The 12,648-nt window shown below is 34.4% G+C and overlaps 2 protein-coding genes across 9 annotated transcripts; both read left to right on the forward strand.

Annotated features, from left to right (window-relative positions):
• The first annotated feature begins 136 nt into the window (after positions 1-136).
• Positions 137-6,196, forward strand: LOC118035791 (uncharacterized). The gene is made up of 12 exons (XM_035041441.2): positions 137-618; positions 899-1,073; positions 1,366-1,449; positions 1,668-1,909; positions 2,418-2,643; positions 2,842-3,006; positions 3,088-3,219; positions 3,533-3,646; positions 4,062-4,109; positions 4,465-4,543; positions 5,123-5,179; positions 5,806-6,196. The coding sequence occupies exons 1-12, from the start codon at positions 431-433 to the stop codon at positions 5,862-5,864; spliced, it is 1,569 nt and encodes a 522-aa protein (XP_034897332.1). The 5' UTR covers positions 137-430; the 3' UTR covers positions 5,865-6,196.
• Positions 6,197-8,379: 2,183 nt separating this feature from the next.
• On the forward strand, positions 8,380-11,245 carry LOC118035774 (cold-regulated protein 27). Of its 8 annotated transcripts, none has more exons than XR_012167751.1 (6): positions 8,380-8,584; positions 9,131-9,328; positions 9,452-9,749; positions 9,896-10,040; positions 10,423-10,535; positions 10,614-11,245. XR_012167751.1 is itself a non-coding variant. In XM_035041428.2 (5 exons), the coding sequence occupies exons 1-5, from the start codon at positions 8,489-8,491 to the stop codon at positions 10,679-10,681; spliced, it is 738 nt and encodes a 245-aa protein (XP_034897319.1). In that variant the 5' UTR covers positions 8,382-8,488; the 3' UTR covers positions 10,682-11,093. The 8 variants fall into 8 exon arrangements, 5 of the variants coding, with proteins under 5 accessions (XP_073260286.1, XP_034897319.1, XP_073260288.1 ...); XR_004685256.2 differs by having other exon boundaries at positions 10,423-10,524; positions 10,638-11,245; XR_004685257.2 differs by having other exon boundaries at positions 8,381-8,584; positions 10,638-11,093.
• Positions 11,246-12,648: the final 1,403 nt, after the last annotated feature.

Here is a 12,648-nt window from a genome sequence, read left to right on the forward strand (position 1 = left end):
CCCACTCTCCTTAGCAGCACGTAACCACCGCGACCCAATAAAAATCAAACTAAACGCCAACACAGTCACGGAGCGCGTGCTTCCACACACCAATCAGATTAATTTCTCCTTCTCTTTATAGATCTCCGCCGACATTTTGGAGGCTCCAAAAAGGCTTCTAGTCCTTCTCTCTCTACACAATTTCTACTCTCTCTAAAAGCTGGAAACGAGCAATTAATTAATTTCTACTCTCCAAGTATTTAAAAAATCTTAAAAAAATCGGTGCTCCTCAGATTCCAGTTCACGGCGTTGATAACAACGCTCCGTTATATAAGAAAATTTCTTCTCTCTTGTATGCATTTTCTCGAACACTCCTAGATCTTTCCTCCATACTGTTACACTGAAGGAAATCAATTATGAGTCTTTGATTTAGTCTTAATCGCATCGTGAAATGGACGGTGGTGATGGAACGGTGAGGCTAGGTGCTTTGCACTTGAAGCCGGATCGGAGCGTCTTCGATTCCGGTGTTGATGTGTCCGTTTCATCGCCAGTTACCAGACAAAAAGCTGCTGCAGCAAAACAGTTTATTGAGAATCATTATAAGAATTACTTGCAAGGATTGCAAGATCGTAAGGAGAGGTATGGAGTGTGGATTCAATCCTTTGATTTTCTTTTTCTCTGCTCAGATTTGCCAAGAATTTTTAAAGAGATCCAAAATTTAATGCATGTGGTCGTATATAAATGCAGGGTGCGATTTCATTATTGTTTTAATTGCTTGTAGAATATTATTTTTTAGCAATTAATTGCTTCTATTTATCCTTTGAGTTTTAGTAACTATTTGATTAATTGCTAAGTAAATGAATACTTTTTTTCTTTTTTTGAGGTTTGTAAAGTGTTACAGTTAATTCTGTTTGTTTAGGCGACGAGCTCTTCAAAGGAGAGCACAAGAAGCTCAGGTTTCAAATGAAGAAAAAGAGGAGATGCTTAGGAATTTGGAGCGTAGAGAAACGGAGTTTATGAGGCTCCAAAGGCGTAAAATTGGAATTGATGATTTTGAGCAGTTAACTGTGATTGGTAAAGGCGCATTTGGGGAGGTAATGGATTTCGATTTCAGCATTTTTTTTCAAAGGATGACTAGATATAAATTCGAAGTGTAATAAGAAATTATTAATATGTTAGGAATTGATGTGTGGTTTAAGATTCTTTAATAAAAAGATTTGCCTAATTGGGGAAAATAGGATTGTTGTCGTGTAAAGTCCATTGTCAGTGATTTAATATGACCTTGGCTTGTCTGGAGATTTTAATTCGTGTGCTGGATGAAAAGTAATTTAATTTGCAACTGCAAACAGTATGAGCATTTTATATTGATATGTTCAAAAAACCCAGGTTAGGCTATGCCGAGCCAAGGATACCGGGGAGATTTTTGCTATGAAGAAACTGAAGAAATCAGAGATGCTTAGCCGTGGGCAGGTGAGACCACAGTAATTAAGATAATGTTGATGATCAAGATAATGTTCGTTTTTGCTGCTGACAAATGCCCATTTCAGCTTTAATAAGACCTCAATCCATTCTAATAATGTTATAGGTATAAAACATGTTTAACATGTCTGAATTCGGAGGTCAACTATACTCACTGTCTTGTATTGATCTTTTCCTCTTCTTCTTTTTTTCCTTTCCCCGTGTTTAAGGTTGAGCATGTCCGATCTGAGAGGAACTTACTTGCGGAGGTTGATAGTCGATGCATAGTAAAACTTTTCTATTCTTTTCAAGATTCTGATTTCTTGTATCTGATTATGGAGTACTTACCTGGTGGAGACATAATGACATTGTTGATGAGAGAAGACATTCTTTCTGAAGATGTTGCACGTTTTTACATAGCAGAGAGCATTCTAGCCATACACTCAATTCACCAACACAACTATGTTCACAGGTATGTCGATATTGTAATTAAAGAGCTTACAGGCTTGCATAATTTACTTACCTGTTGGATTGGTGTGCTTTTTGTTATTAATGGCATTGAGTGAGTTTTAGGATATTTAATGAGTGGATCCTTGTATGTGTCCAGATTGGAATGCTAATGTTTTTTGCCCAGTTTCCGTGACCCGTCAAATTGGCACATTTGAGCTTAATCTTCAACTTATTAGTTTTTTATGGGTCTAAGTTCTTTATTTATCTTTTGGGGAGTCAAATGGTTCAGTCTTGTAAAGGGCATGACATATACTCGTAGATTTGATGCCTATCATAAGTTTCATTTGAAGCCATAACACTGGTTGAGGCGTCGCAGCTGGCAATAAGTTTGTCATGAATTGTTCGTGTTAGGTCAGGACCGCTTTTGAAGATTTTTAGATTGATAGCAGACTATCACTAGAATTTTCTCAGAGAATCAACGTATTGCTCAGCTTTCCCTTTTCTTTACTCAGAGAACGTTCTCCATGCAGGGACATAAAACCAGATAACCTGATACTGGACAAAAATGGCCATTTAAAGCTTTCCGATTTTGGCTTGTGCAAACCCTTAGATAAGTATTCAAATTTACTAGAAAATGAAGATATTTCTACCCAGGAAGTGGCGAATGAATCTGGAGGGCATTCTGCCAGTGACAGACCCCCTTGGTTGATGCCAAAAGAGAAATTGCAACAATGGAAACGTAATCGCCGTGCATTGGTATGATCTATATTCATTAGCATATTTTGATTTTTTTTCATTGCTGGAGCTGCGTAATTTGTGTAAGATGCAATTTGGCAGCATGTCAGGTTTTGACTTTATATGAATATAGCATGCAGTTCAAGCTTTTACAATCTGTTTTCTTCTGAGGCAATAATTTTTTCATGTGGCCAATTATCAGTTTACATTTATTTTCAGGCTTATTCAACTGTTGGAACTCTTGATTATATGGCACCTGAAGTGCTGTTGAAGAAGGGATATGGAATGGAGTGCGATTGGTGGTCCCTTGGTGCAATCATGTATGAGATGCTTATAGGCTATCCTCCCTTCTGCTCTGATGATCCAAGGATCACATGCCGCAAGGTTGCACTAAGTTGTGGTTCTCCATTATTTTCTTAGAATTCTTCATTTTTGCTAAATCGTTGATGTATCCGTTTTTATCAGATAATCAATTGGAAAACATGTCTCAAATTCCCCGAGGATCCAAAGATATCAAGCGAGGCCGAAGATCTTATTTGCCACTTGCTCTGCGATGTTGAGACAAGGCTGGGGACCAGAGGGGTTGAAGAATTGAAGGTATTTTTTCCCCCAATAACTACAACATTTATCATACACATCAGACAAAGTTGCAGAAATATCTTCTCTTGTTAAACTCTTTCAACTTCCAGGATAGTGTAAGCACTAATACATAATTGAGGAGGTGAATCTGCCACCTTGAAGTTGTCTAGTTGTAAAGCATGCATATCTCATTTTGTTCTCAATTTTGTAAATTTCTGTGTGCTATTGCTGGTTGCTTTCGGGGCTTTGTGATACTGCATCAATAACTTTTTACTGCAACAGAGGGGTTTGAGATGGTCAGTATTCTGTTCTAAATTCTTCATTGTTTCAGGCGCATCCATGGTTCAGATGCACTCAGTGGGATTTGCTGTATGAATTCGAAGCTGCATATAAGCCTACAGTCATTGGAGATTTGGATACTCAGAACTTTGAGAAGTTTCCTGATGTGAGTACATTGAAAAGATTCCAGCATATAATTTGTGATCTCATTTGGGATAAAATTGTTCCACTGATAAGATGTAGATGTCCTTGCAAATTTGAAACTCGTTCAACTTACCTAAGAACTTTTCCAACTATTAGCTCCACAAAGAGAGATCCCTTATCAACTATTACCTAAGACCTCGTCCACCTTTCATTCCCAGGTTCTAACATGTTTTCTTTAGTCTTGACTTAGTTCTTCTCCTCCAGTTTTGGCTGGTGGCGTAAGCTTGATCCTATAACCATTCTCCATAACCCCTGACCATTTGTCTTGTGTCTGTTACATTATATTTGCTTTTCAATATAAATTGCGTTCTTATGTACATGTGGTTATGTGCTCCTCTGAATGAAGAATTTTTGCTAAGCCTTTTGCTTTTTGGCAGTTGGAAGGCCCACCATCAACAATACCAAGTGTGGGACCTTGGAGGAAGGTAACAACATTATTTGAAGTTTTAACTTTTTATTTATGCAGAAAAGTCATTACAAGCCAAGTTATATCCACAAGTGTAAACGAAATGGCCAACAGGGTTTTTTTCAACCATGATAATGTGGATATAGTACTGTTAAATTGTATGAGCAATTGTTTCATTATTCCCATGGGTTGTCTAGGCAGCTCAACTATATAATTACCCTTATAGATTATGTACATTAAATAATTCTATAATTTTGCCATATACGTGCATCATTTGCTTCTTATAAATATGTTAGTCTGTATCCAATTTTTCCCCCATGGTTTATGTTAGTTGTATGCTAATTTTTCAGTGTTTTTCTTGTTCCATGGTGCAGATGTTGACATCAAAAGATACCAATTTTATTGGATTTACTTATAAGAAATCAGACGTCCTTAAATCACTGGAAAGTTCAGGTAAGCTGCTTTGGAGTTCGGCGGCTTTTCTTTGATATCTTTGTTTTTCTTTCGTTCTTCTTTTGTTCATCCATTTTAGTGCATTATCCAAAATTTTCACTCGATGTAGAGGGACTCTGGCCCAGCTGAATTTTGAACACTTGGAACTTAATCTGTACCTTACAAAAACTGTAGAAGGAAAAAAGGAAGGCAGTGGTCATTCTGCAGTGCACTTGGGAGTCAATAATTAAATATACATGATGAGTTTCTTATGTGACTTTGTCTAGTCAGGATTTTAAGCTATAAGCGCGAATGAAGAGTAGAAAGCTTTTCTCTATTCACATATATTTATGCAGATTCACAGTGGTTCGCTTGAGCATATGCGTTGTTTTTCTTAATGGTATTCATTTTATTTGACTATGCTCAAACCGCAAATTAGCAATATATAAATACACCAGCTTTTCACTCTGGTTTCACTCCTCCCTTAGAGTTACCGCCCTGGGAACACCAGATAAGAGGGGTGTGTGTGGTTTACAGAATTGGTCATACATTGCATGAGTAGCAGGGCTAGTGTCATTGAACTTTGGATGCTGATTTCAGGTACAGACATGAAATTGAATGAATCCTCGAAAGCTGCATCTCTAATTTCCTTGTTAGGTATGATTCCTTTTCCTTTAATTAAAGTTCAATATGGTATTAGTGTCCTCGAAAGCTGCATCTCTAATTTTCTTGTTAATTAGGTATGATTCCTTTTCCTTTAATTAAAGTTCAATATGGTAGTAGTGTAGAATTATTGCACCCCCAAGGTAGCGCTGCAGTAATAAATTGGAGGTGCTGCTATATCTATAATGGATTCAGCCGTTTTTATTTCCTCATGACAACTGCCTAGCCTGGCATCAACAATGCATCTTACCGTCAAATTATGTTAAAACAATTGACCGAGATTGAGTCTATTGTTCTTGATGGACTGTCCAGAGGGAGAGAAAAATTAATTGTTAAGCTAGTTTTTTTTTTTTATTTTTAACATGAGTGTTCGGGCCAGTTTGTGTGCATCTCAACTAATCCCACGAGTCCTGAAATTAACGACCATGTAAATTTCCAGTAACCATCATATAAGTAACCACATGATTCAAATCTAAAACTATAAAAAAAGCAAATCTTTTAGTTTTAAATTCTTACCACTGGACCACTTTCTAGATCGTTATGATAAGCTAGCTCTTTAGTTTACAGGTACTCGTAAAGTGGCTTAATTTAATGCTGTCTCTCTCTTTTGGCTAATCCAGGTCAGATTGAACTTGAAGAAACTGTAATATCAGAAGGTGAGCAGAAGCCGGAAACGTGAGATCCAACTATCACACTTTGCTGCAAGTGCTGTCGGTATTCCTAGTTTTACAATGAGAATAATCTACAAGTGGAAGAATTATACGAGGCTGAATTGGCAGAGTAGTTGTATGAAGACAGGAACAAGGACACCATCAGCTTAAGGGGTCGATGTGTTCTGCGGCTACAATGATTTTTGCTTACACGAATGTGTTTTGGTACTTTAGAGCAAGTAAATAGTTCAATCCAATTCTAAAACAGCTGTTTGAGTGCTTCATTTTCTCTTACACGTGTCAGGGCCAAGTAAAAAGGCAACCTTTGAGCTGAGCTATAAAACCCGACCTGGTTAATTCATTGGCTAGAACTTGGCTAAGATAAGGTTTTGCTCTAAACCTATCTTTTCTTTTATTAAAAAAAAAAAAAAAAACAACTTCGCAGATGGAACCGTTTCAACGTTTAATCACCATGAAATAAATCATATAGCTCTTTGACGGTTCGGATGAAAAAAAAATTATATTAAAAAATAATATAAATTAAAATTTATTTTAATAATTAAATTATTGGGTTGAGATAATTTTGTGATATAGTATTAGAGTCTTGATGATCAAGTGATCATGGATTTAAATCTCATCTATTTTTATTTATTAGATAAAAATTAAACATAAAATAATATAAATCCATGTAAATTTAAAATTTAAAACATTTTTATTTAATAAAATAAATTAAAAAATAATATAAATTATATTCATTTTTTTTTTTTAAGTGATAAGTTATTGAATTAAATTATAAGTTGTTAAATTGAAATGGGTTTTTTAAAAAAAAAAAGATGAAACACTCATCATTACTTGGGTACGTGTGTGTTGCTTGTGCATGATGCTTGGGGGCGTCCTTTCATTCAAGAAGCACCAATATTCCATGGATGATGGAACTGCCTGCACCATATGATTTCCCATGAAATTATCTCCTTTTGTGGTTGAAATTGGTCAAGGAGCCTGGTCGTGTCTTTGCCCCACAATACATTCATGCCCAAGATACCATGGCCTAACTTTAACTGTACGTAGGGCCTATTCCTCACGCTTCGAATCGGCATTTTAATTCTCAAAGATTAATAGCCCCACTCTACTTTCCACTGAAAATTGCATAAACTGTGTTGCTGAGATATTTCCAAGATTATCCGCTCTTTTATCACTGGATAATTCCAATCAATAATATGAGCCTCCCGATTTTTAAATCAATTTCATGCTCTGCTACTCCTGCCCATTCTTGACCCAAAGACGCCGCCGTAGGAGGCCGATCACTGATATTGTCATGTGTGAAAGAAAAAGTGAAAATTAATTACCTACTATTTCGTTAATTATTCTTAAGAACACATTTCCTTTAAAAGGTTCAGGGAAAAAAAAATCATCCGAGACGTGAGGCTAGCTTGTTTGGATTTCTTTAATTTGACCCGTGTGAAAAATTATATCTGTCCAAGCAATGCACACACGTGAGAGGAGCGACCAAAAAAATGAGAAGATGTCTAGCTCATGGTTTTCATTAATACCTGAATTATGAATCTGGTTTAATTATTTTTTTAAAATAATAATATTTTTATAAGATATTTTTCCGATCGAGTTTTTATTTGATCTAGCAAATGATGAATTTCTTAGATCAAATTATATGCTTGATTAGATTTTTAATATCTGCATTAAATATAAAATTCATAAAAATAAATCGATAGGGTTTGATTTTTATTAAAAAAAATATTTAAATTAAATTTAAAAAAAAACTAAAATCAAACCCAAAACGTTTTTTATTCCGAGATTTAATTTTAGTCAAATTCCCATAAAAAGTATGTGCGGCCAAAAACAGTGAGAATCCGATATCTCATGCAGGTAAATAGAAAAACGAGCATAAAAACAACAACGTGTGGATTCAACCTGCAAAAATTCCTGGAAGAAAAGCTGGACAATCTTCTAGTGCTAAAAAATAGCGCTGGGAGCGGGAGTTAAAAAAAAAAAAAAAAAAAAAAACTGAAATAGCGGTTTAGGTAGTTGTAAAACCTGATTTTAAATTAAGTCGGTTCACAGAATAGGAGAATTAACCTAAGGCAATTCTAAAATAAAATCAAAATAATATAGTTTTGATAAAAAAAAAAAAAATTCAAGAACAAGATTTTAATAATAGGATAGGAAAATTAACCTAATTTTTTTAAAAAATAAAATCAAAATAATATAATTTTGATAAAAAAAAATGATGAGCTGAGAACTAGATTTTAATAAAGGTAATAACTCAAGTTAACTCGAATTTTTAATTATTATTATTATTATTATTATTATTATTTTATTTTATTTTCATTCCGAAACGGCATCTTAAAGGCTAAGACAAGTAGAAAGACGGGAGAGGAAGATATTTTCGATTCTCTAACGAACAAAAAAATATCTGCCTCTGCCTTAGCGCTAAATGGTCTGCGTTACTGACATGGCAAGTGATGGTCCCATGACACGTGTAAAAGTGTTGACAACTGTAACGTTCTTTTGTCCCAACTCCCACTTCTCCTTCTTCACATTTTCCTTTTGATTTTTTTATTTCTCTCTCTCTCTCTGATTTTTGTAGGTTCTCTGAATCTGAAGATTCAATCCTTTAATATCGTCAAGATATTATTTTATGGTGTTCATGGATGGTTATAGAGGAAGCGAGAGCCGAACGAGTTCCGAAACGTCCGAGTTAACTGGTTACGAGTCAGGCGAGTTGGCTCAACAGGTACTCTCTTCTGAGACCTTGAGTCTGAGCCTTCTTGGATATGTTGTTGCAGATTTTGTTTTTATTGATTTTAATCACGGTTGGATGCCGTTTTGATTTGCTTTTTGAAGGGTGTATGATTTTTTTATTTTTTCTTAGCTTGTAAACTGTAAAGCAAGATATTTTTTTTTTTCAAAAATCTAAAGCACTAAAGCATCATTGCTTTGTTATTTAATAGTTTTCCATTATAATTTGTGATTTTCTGATATCTGCGTCTGGTGTCTTTGATTTTTATGATCATGGATATCCTAAAAATAAATAAATAAAATATTTTTTGGGATTGTTTTTTAATGAAATTGTGCTAATTAAGAAAGGAGGTTTCATGATCTGTTGATTTTCATTAAATTTATCGTTGCTTGTTCTGTTGTTGAATCTAAGAAGGACTAATGTGTTGCCGACTTGTGAGGATTTTGCTTACCTCAAGATTTTTTTTTTTTTTTTAACAAGATGGGTATATATGAATAATTTTTCGAGAATTCTGATCGTAATGTTAACTATACATGTCAGGATTCACCGGTGATAGCATCTATGGCTTCAGAATGGACGGATGAGAAGCATAATCTTTATCTGAAATCCATGGAGGCGTCGTTTGTTAATCAGTTGCACAATTCGATGGATCTTCTTGGTTGGCGGTCCCGGAAGGAAGGGTCAGTTCCAAATTTGTCTAGGGAAGTCAATTGTCGCACCTGTACTCCTTCTGGTGAGGTTGGAAACTAATTTCTTCTGTAAGCTTTGGTGTTCTTCCTTTTTTGCTCTTGTTTTTGTGTGCTTGCGATTGCGTATGTGTTTCTTCCGCTGTTTTGTTCTCTCATTTCAAATTTATTCCAGTTTAAGGTTCTTCGACGTGGGAACTGGCAGAAAATCAATTTTCGAAGGCCTGAATCACAAATAAGCTCAGCAAAGGAGTCCCGTGGCTTTTTAACAAGTCCGTGGATTCAGCACTTTACATCTGCAAGAAAACCAGAAGATGTAGCATCTCCTCCTCTTCAAGAATGCGCTAACCAAAGTCGAGCAACCATTTCAAATGGGAAGAAGGCAATGCTCTGCTGTCCAGCAATTAGTTCAAAACATAATCATTTAAGCAACTCTTTTTCATGTCATCATGATTTGGTTGACAGCAACACAGGTGCTCTTAATTATATTTGCTGTTTTTCCTTCTTTTTTCCATATCTACAATTGTTGCCACAATTGTTGCCACATACACATTTTCTATGAATTCTGTTAGCTGATTCCTTAATCTTTTTTGTTGTATATTTAAATTTAAATTGGCAGTATCATCACTCTCCTTCTCCCATGTCACTCTGGGATGTACAGTGAAATCTGTAACGCAAGCCCAGAATAATGCGGTGCTCATCTGTAGAGTTGAAGGATACACATATGTAAAGATAAAGAGACTGGCAGAACAAAACTTTTCCCAGTATGTAGGCGTTTCTGAAAATACCACCGCAGATGTTATAAAGAATTTGAACAAGGAACTTTATATGGGTGAAAATATGAGAGTTTAGGGGCTAGAAAGTCTTGAGAAAGTAGTTTCAATTGCGCTTTGAATTGGTGAATTATAAGAAAAACAAGAACTGAAGTGTAGAAAACATTGTTTTAGTTCATTCATGTTCACTATGGAAAAATTGAAGGGCTTTGTTCAGTGGTGCAAGCGTGGTTGTTGGTCCTCGTGGCTATCCATGCTTAGGCGTCCTAATAAACGTTTCAACTTCAGGGAAAAAAAATAAAAATACAAGTAAATGCTTCAAACAACATTTTTTTTGCTATCAAACTGATTGGTATCTTCATCATTCTTGTAGAGATGTCAGATCAGAACTTTGTTGATGAAGATATCAAAGGTGAAAAGGCAAGCAGTTCACTGAGTTCAAAAAAGATGAAAACTCTGAAAACTGATGCTTCAGGTAGTGACCAGGTAATCTTTAAATTTGATTCACCCTTTCATTTGAACTCTAGCTCACAACATAATTGCAGGATTGTAGTCTCAGTTTAGCCCTACCGTTAACTGCTATTACAGGTTGTTCCCCACGGCAAGCCTCCTGTGGCAGAAGAGGTTACTGAGGAGTGTACTTCTGCAGAAAAATAGATGACTTGCACTACTGATTAGCAAGTCGCTGGCTTGTGTAACTAACTTTCTAACCCTTGAAGTGACTGGATAAGCATATTTTTTTCCCCTTTTGAATTGAGGGGGGAGGGAGATACAGTGGGCAATGCTAAACCCGGTCACAGCAAACAACCACTGGCACTCATTTGATGCTGATGCTACGAAGACGGGGGAGGTGGAGGAATACTTTCTTGCTGTGGCTACTAATCGTCTTTATCTGCTTACAAGTTTTTAAATGTTTTGTGGTAGTTGTATATGTTGCATGTCAGTTATTCGATATGTTTGACACAAGTTAGCTAATTTTGCAAACAATTAAGGTTTGTATCTGAGCTATGATGATAGTTATTGAAGTCAGTGGGTTGAGTTTTTGCTTCTGGGTGCCTGAGAACGCTGATTTTGTCCATTTTGCAGCGGGGAAAAAAATTAGGTCAGTTTGGTTAGTATTTTAATATTGCAAATAAAGATTTAAATGTTAAGAATATATTCGATTAAAGAGATAAAATAAATTTATTTTTATAATAGTTTTTAAGTGATTTTTTGTCAAGCAGGAATTATGAGAGATATTTTCTCTATTTTTATTGTATCTGTTTTTTTTTTTTTTTCAAGATAGTTTGTTTCAAGATAATTCAGGAAGTGGTGGAATAGATCTTGATTGATGCAGCTGGTTCGAGAATACTACTAGCGTCTGTGTGTCTGTATATATAAAGCTTTAATGAACAATTATAGCCCAATTTTGCTTCCCTATTGGGCTTGGACTTCACGACCTTTATATATAATCCCAAGTCCCAGTGCTGTGAACAAGGGAGGGCATTTTATTTTTCCAAAGTCCCTACTGTGTTACTTTCGGAGTTTTAGTTTTTAAAAAAATATAGTTAGGTGTTGTTAGTTAGATTTAGATATGTGTTTGGTGAAAATTATAGTTGAGGTTTATATATTAAAAAAAATATGTATAAAATGTTTGGTTGTAGTTGTTTTTAAAAAGTTTTTTTTACTTGGAAATGTATTAAAATAATTTTTTTTATTTTTAAAAAAATTATTTTTAGCATTAACGCATCAGAATAATCTGAAAATATATAAAAAAATTAATTTGAAGTAAAAAAATGAAAAATTTGAAAAAAATGCTTTTAAAACGCAAAAACAAACAGTTTTATAAAACTCCATTAAAAAAACATATAAAAATTACTTCGCAAAAACTATGTTTCAAACTTAATTTTTTAGTGGATTCCATAATATAAAACACAGTTTGGTGTGTTATCAAATATCTAATTGTGTTTTTTACACCGCAAACATAAAAACTAAAGCTAAACAAACACACTGTTAAAGTCCATATACAGCTACTGATCGGATCCATATTTTTTTTAACTTGAAAAAAATTATTTGTTCTATAAAGACTTATTTGGAGTTATTAAACCCGGTTTTTTAATAGGTAACCTTGAATATTTTGCTTGACTATTTATCTAGTCCATGTTTAAAAATAAACTATTTGGAAATTTTGAATATTTATGAATGTGATTTAGTTATCTTCTAAAAACAACTTTATTGTAAAAAAAAACAATTGATAATGAAATTAATAAAAATAAAATATTCTAACCTAATTTTCTGTCTTGTTTTGATTTAAAATTAAATTATATAAGAATTGTGATAAGTGATTGAGTTAAACAGCCTCGATAACTATTAAAAAATATATAAAATTGAAATTAAAAGAAATGGGAGGGGGGGGGGAATTGAAAAGAAAAGGAAGAAATGAGTAATTTCATCAAATTAGACTGTAGAAGGATCTCATTAAAAGAAGAAGAAAAGCTTAGGTGCTTCATTCTTCTTATAAAGAGTGAAGGACACGATGTTTTTCAAATGTTTTAGATGTATAAGGTAATATTTAATCCAGATTAATACGAGAACAGAAACTTCAAATCTTATGATCAAA

This window comes from Populus alba, chromosome 14, assembly GCF_005239225.2.
Source record: "Populus alba chromosome 14, ASM523922v2, whole genome shotgun sequence".
Classification (NCBI taxonomy): domain Eukaryota; kingdom Viridiplantae; phylum Streptophyta; class Magnoliopsida; order Malpighiales; family Salicaceae; genus Populus; species Populus alba.

Bases quoted from the DNA above. Each gene is read 5' to 3' on its own strand.
- LOC118035774 (XM_073404185.1), top strand. From the start codon at position 8,489: ATGGTGTTCATGGATGGTTATAGAGGAAGCGAGAGCCGAACGAGTTCC. The intron at 8,585-9,130 runs GTACTCTCTTCT...TATACATGTCAG, and splicing joins CAGGCGAGTTGGCTCAACAG to GATTCACCGGTGATAGCATC. The intron at 9,750-9,895 runs GTGCTCTTAATT...TTAAATTGGCAG, and splicing joins TTTGGTTGACAGCAACACAG to TATCATCACTCTCCTTCTCC.
- LOC118035791 (XM_035041441.2), top strand. From the start codon at position 431: ATGGACGGTGGTGATGGAACGGTGAGGCTAGGTGCTTTGCACTTGAAG. The intron at 1,910-2,417 runs GTATGTCGATAT...TTCTCCATGCAG, and splicing joins CAACACAACTATGTTCACAG to GGACATAAAACCAGATAACC. The intron at 4,110-4,464 runs GTAACAACATTA...TCCATGGTGCAG, and splicing joins GTGTGGGACCTTGGAGGAAG to ATGTTGACATCAAAAGATAC.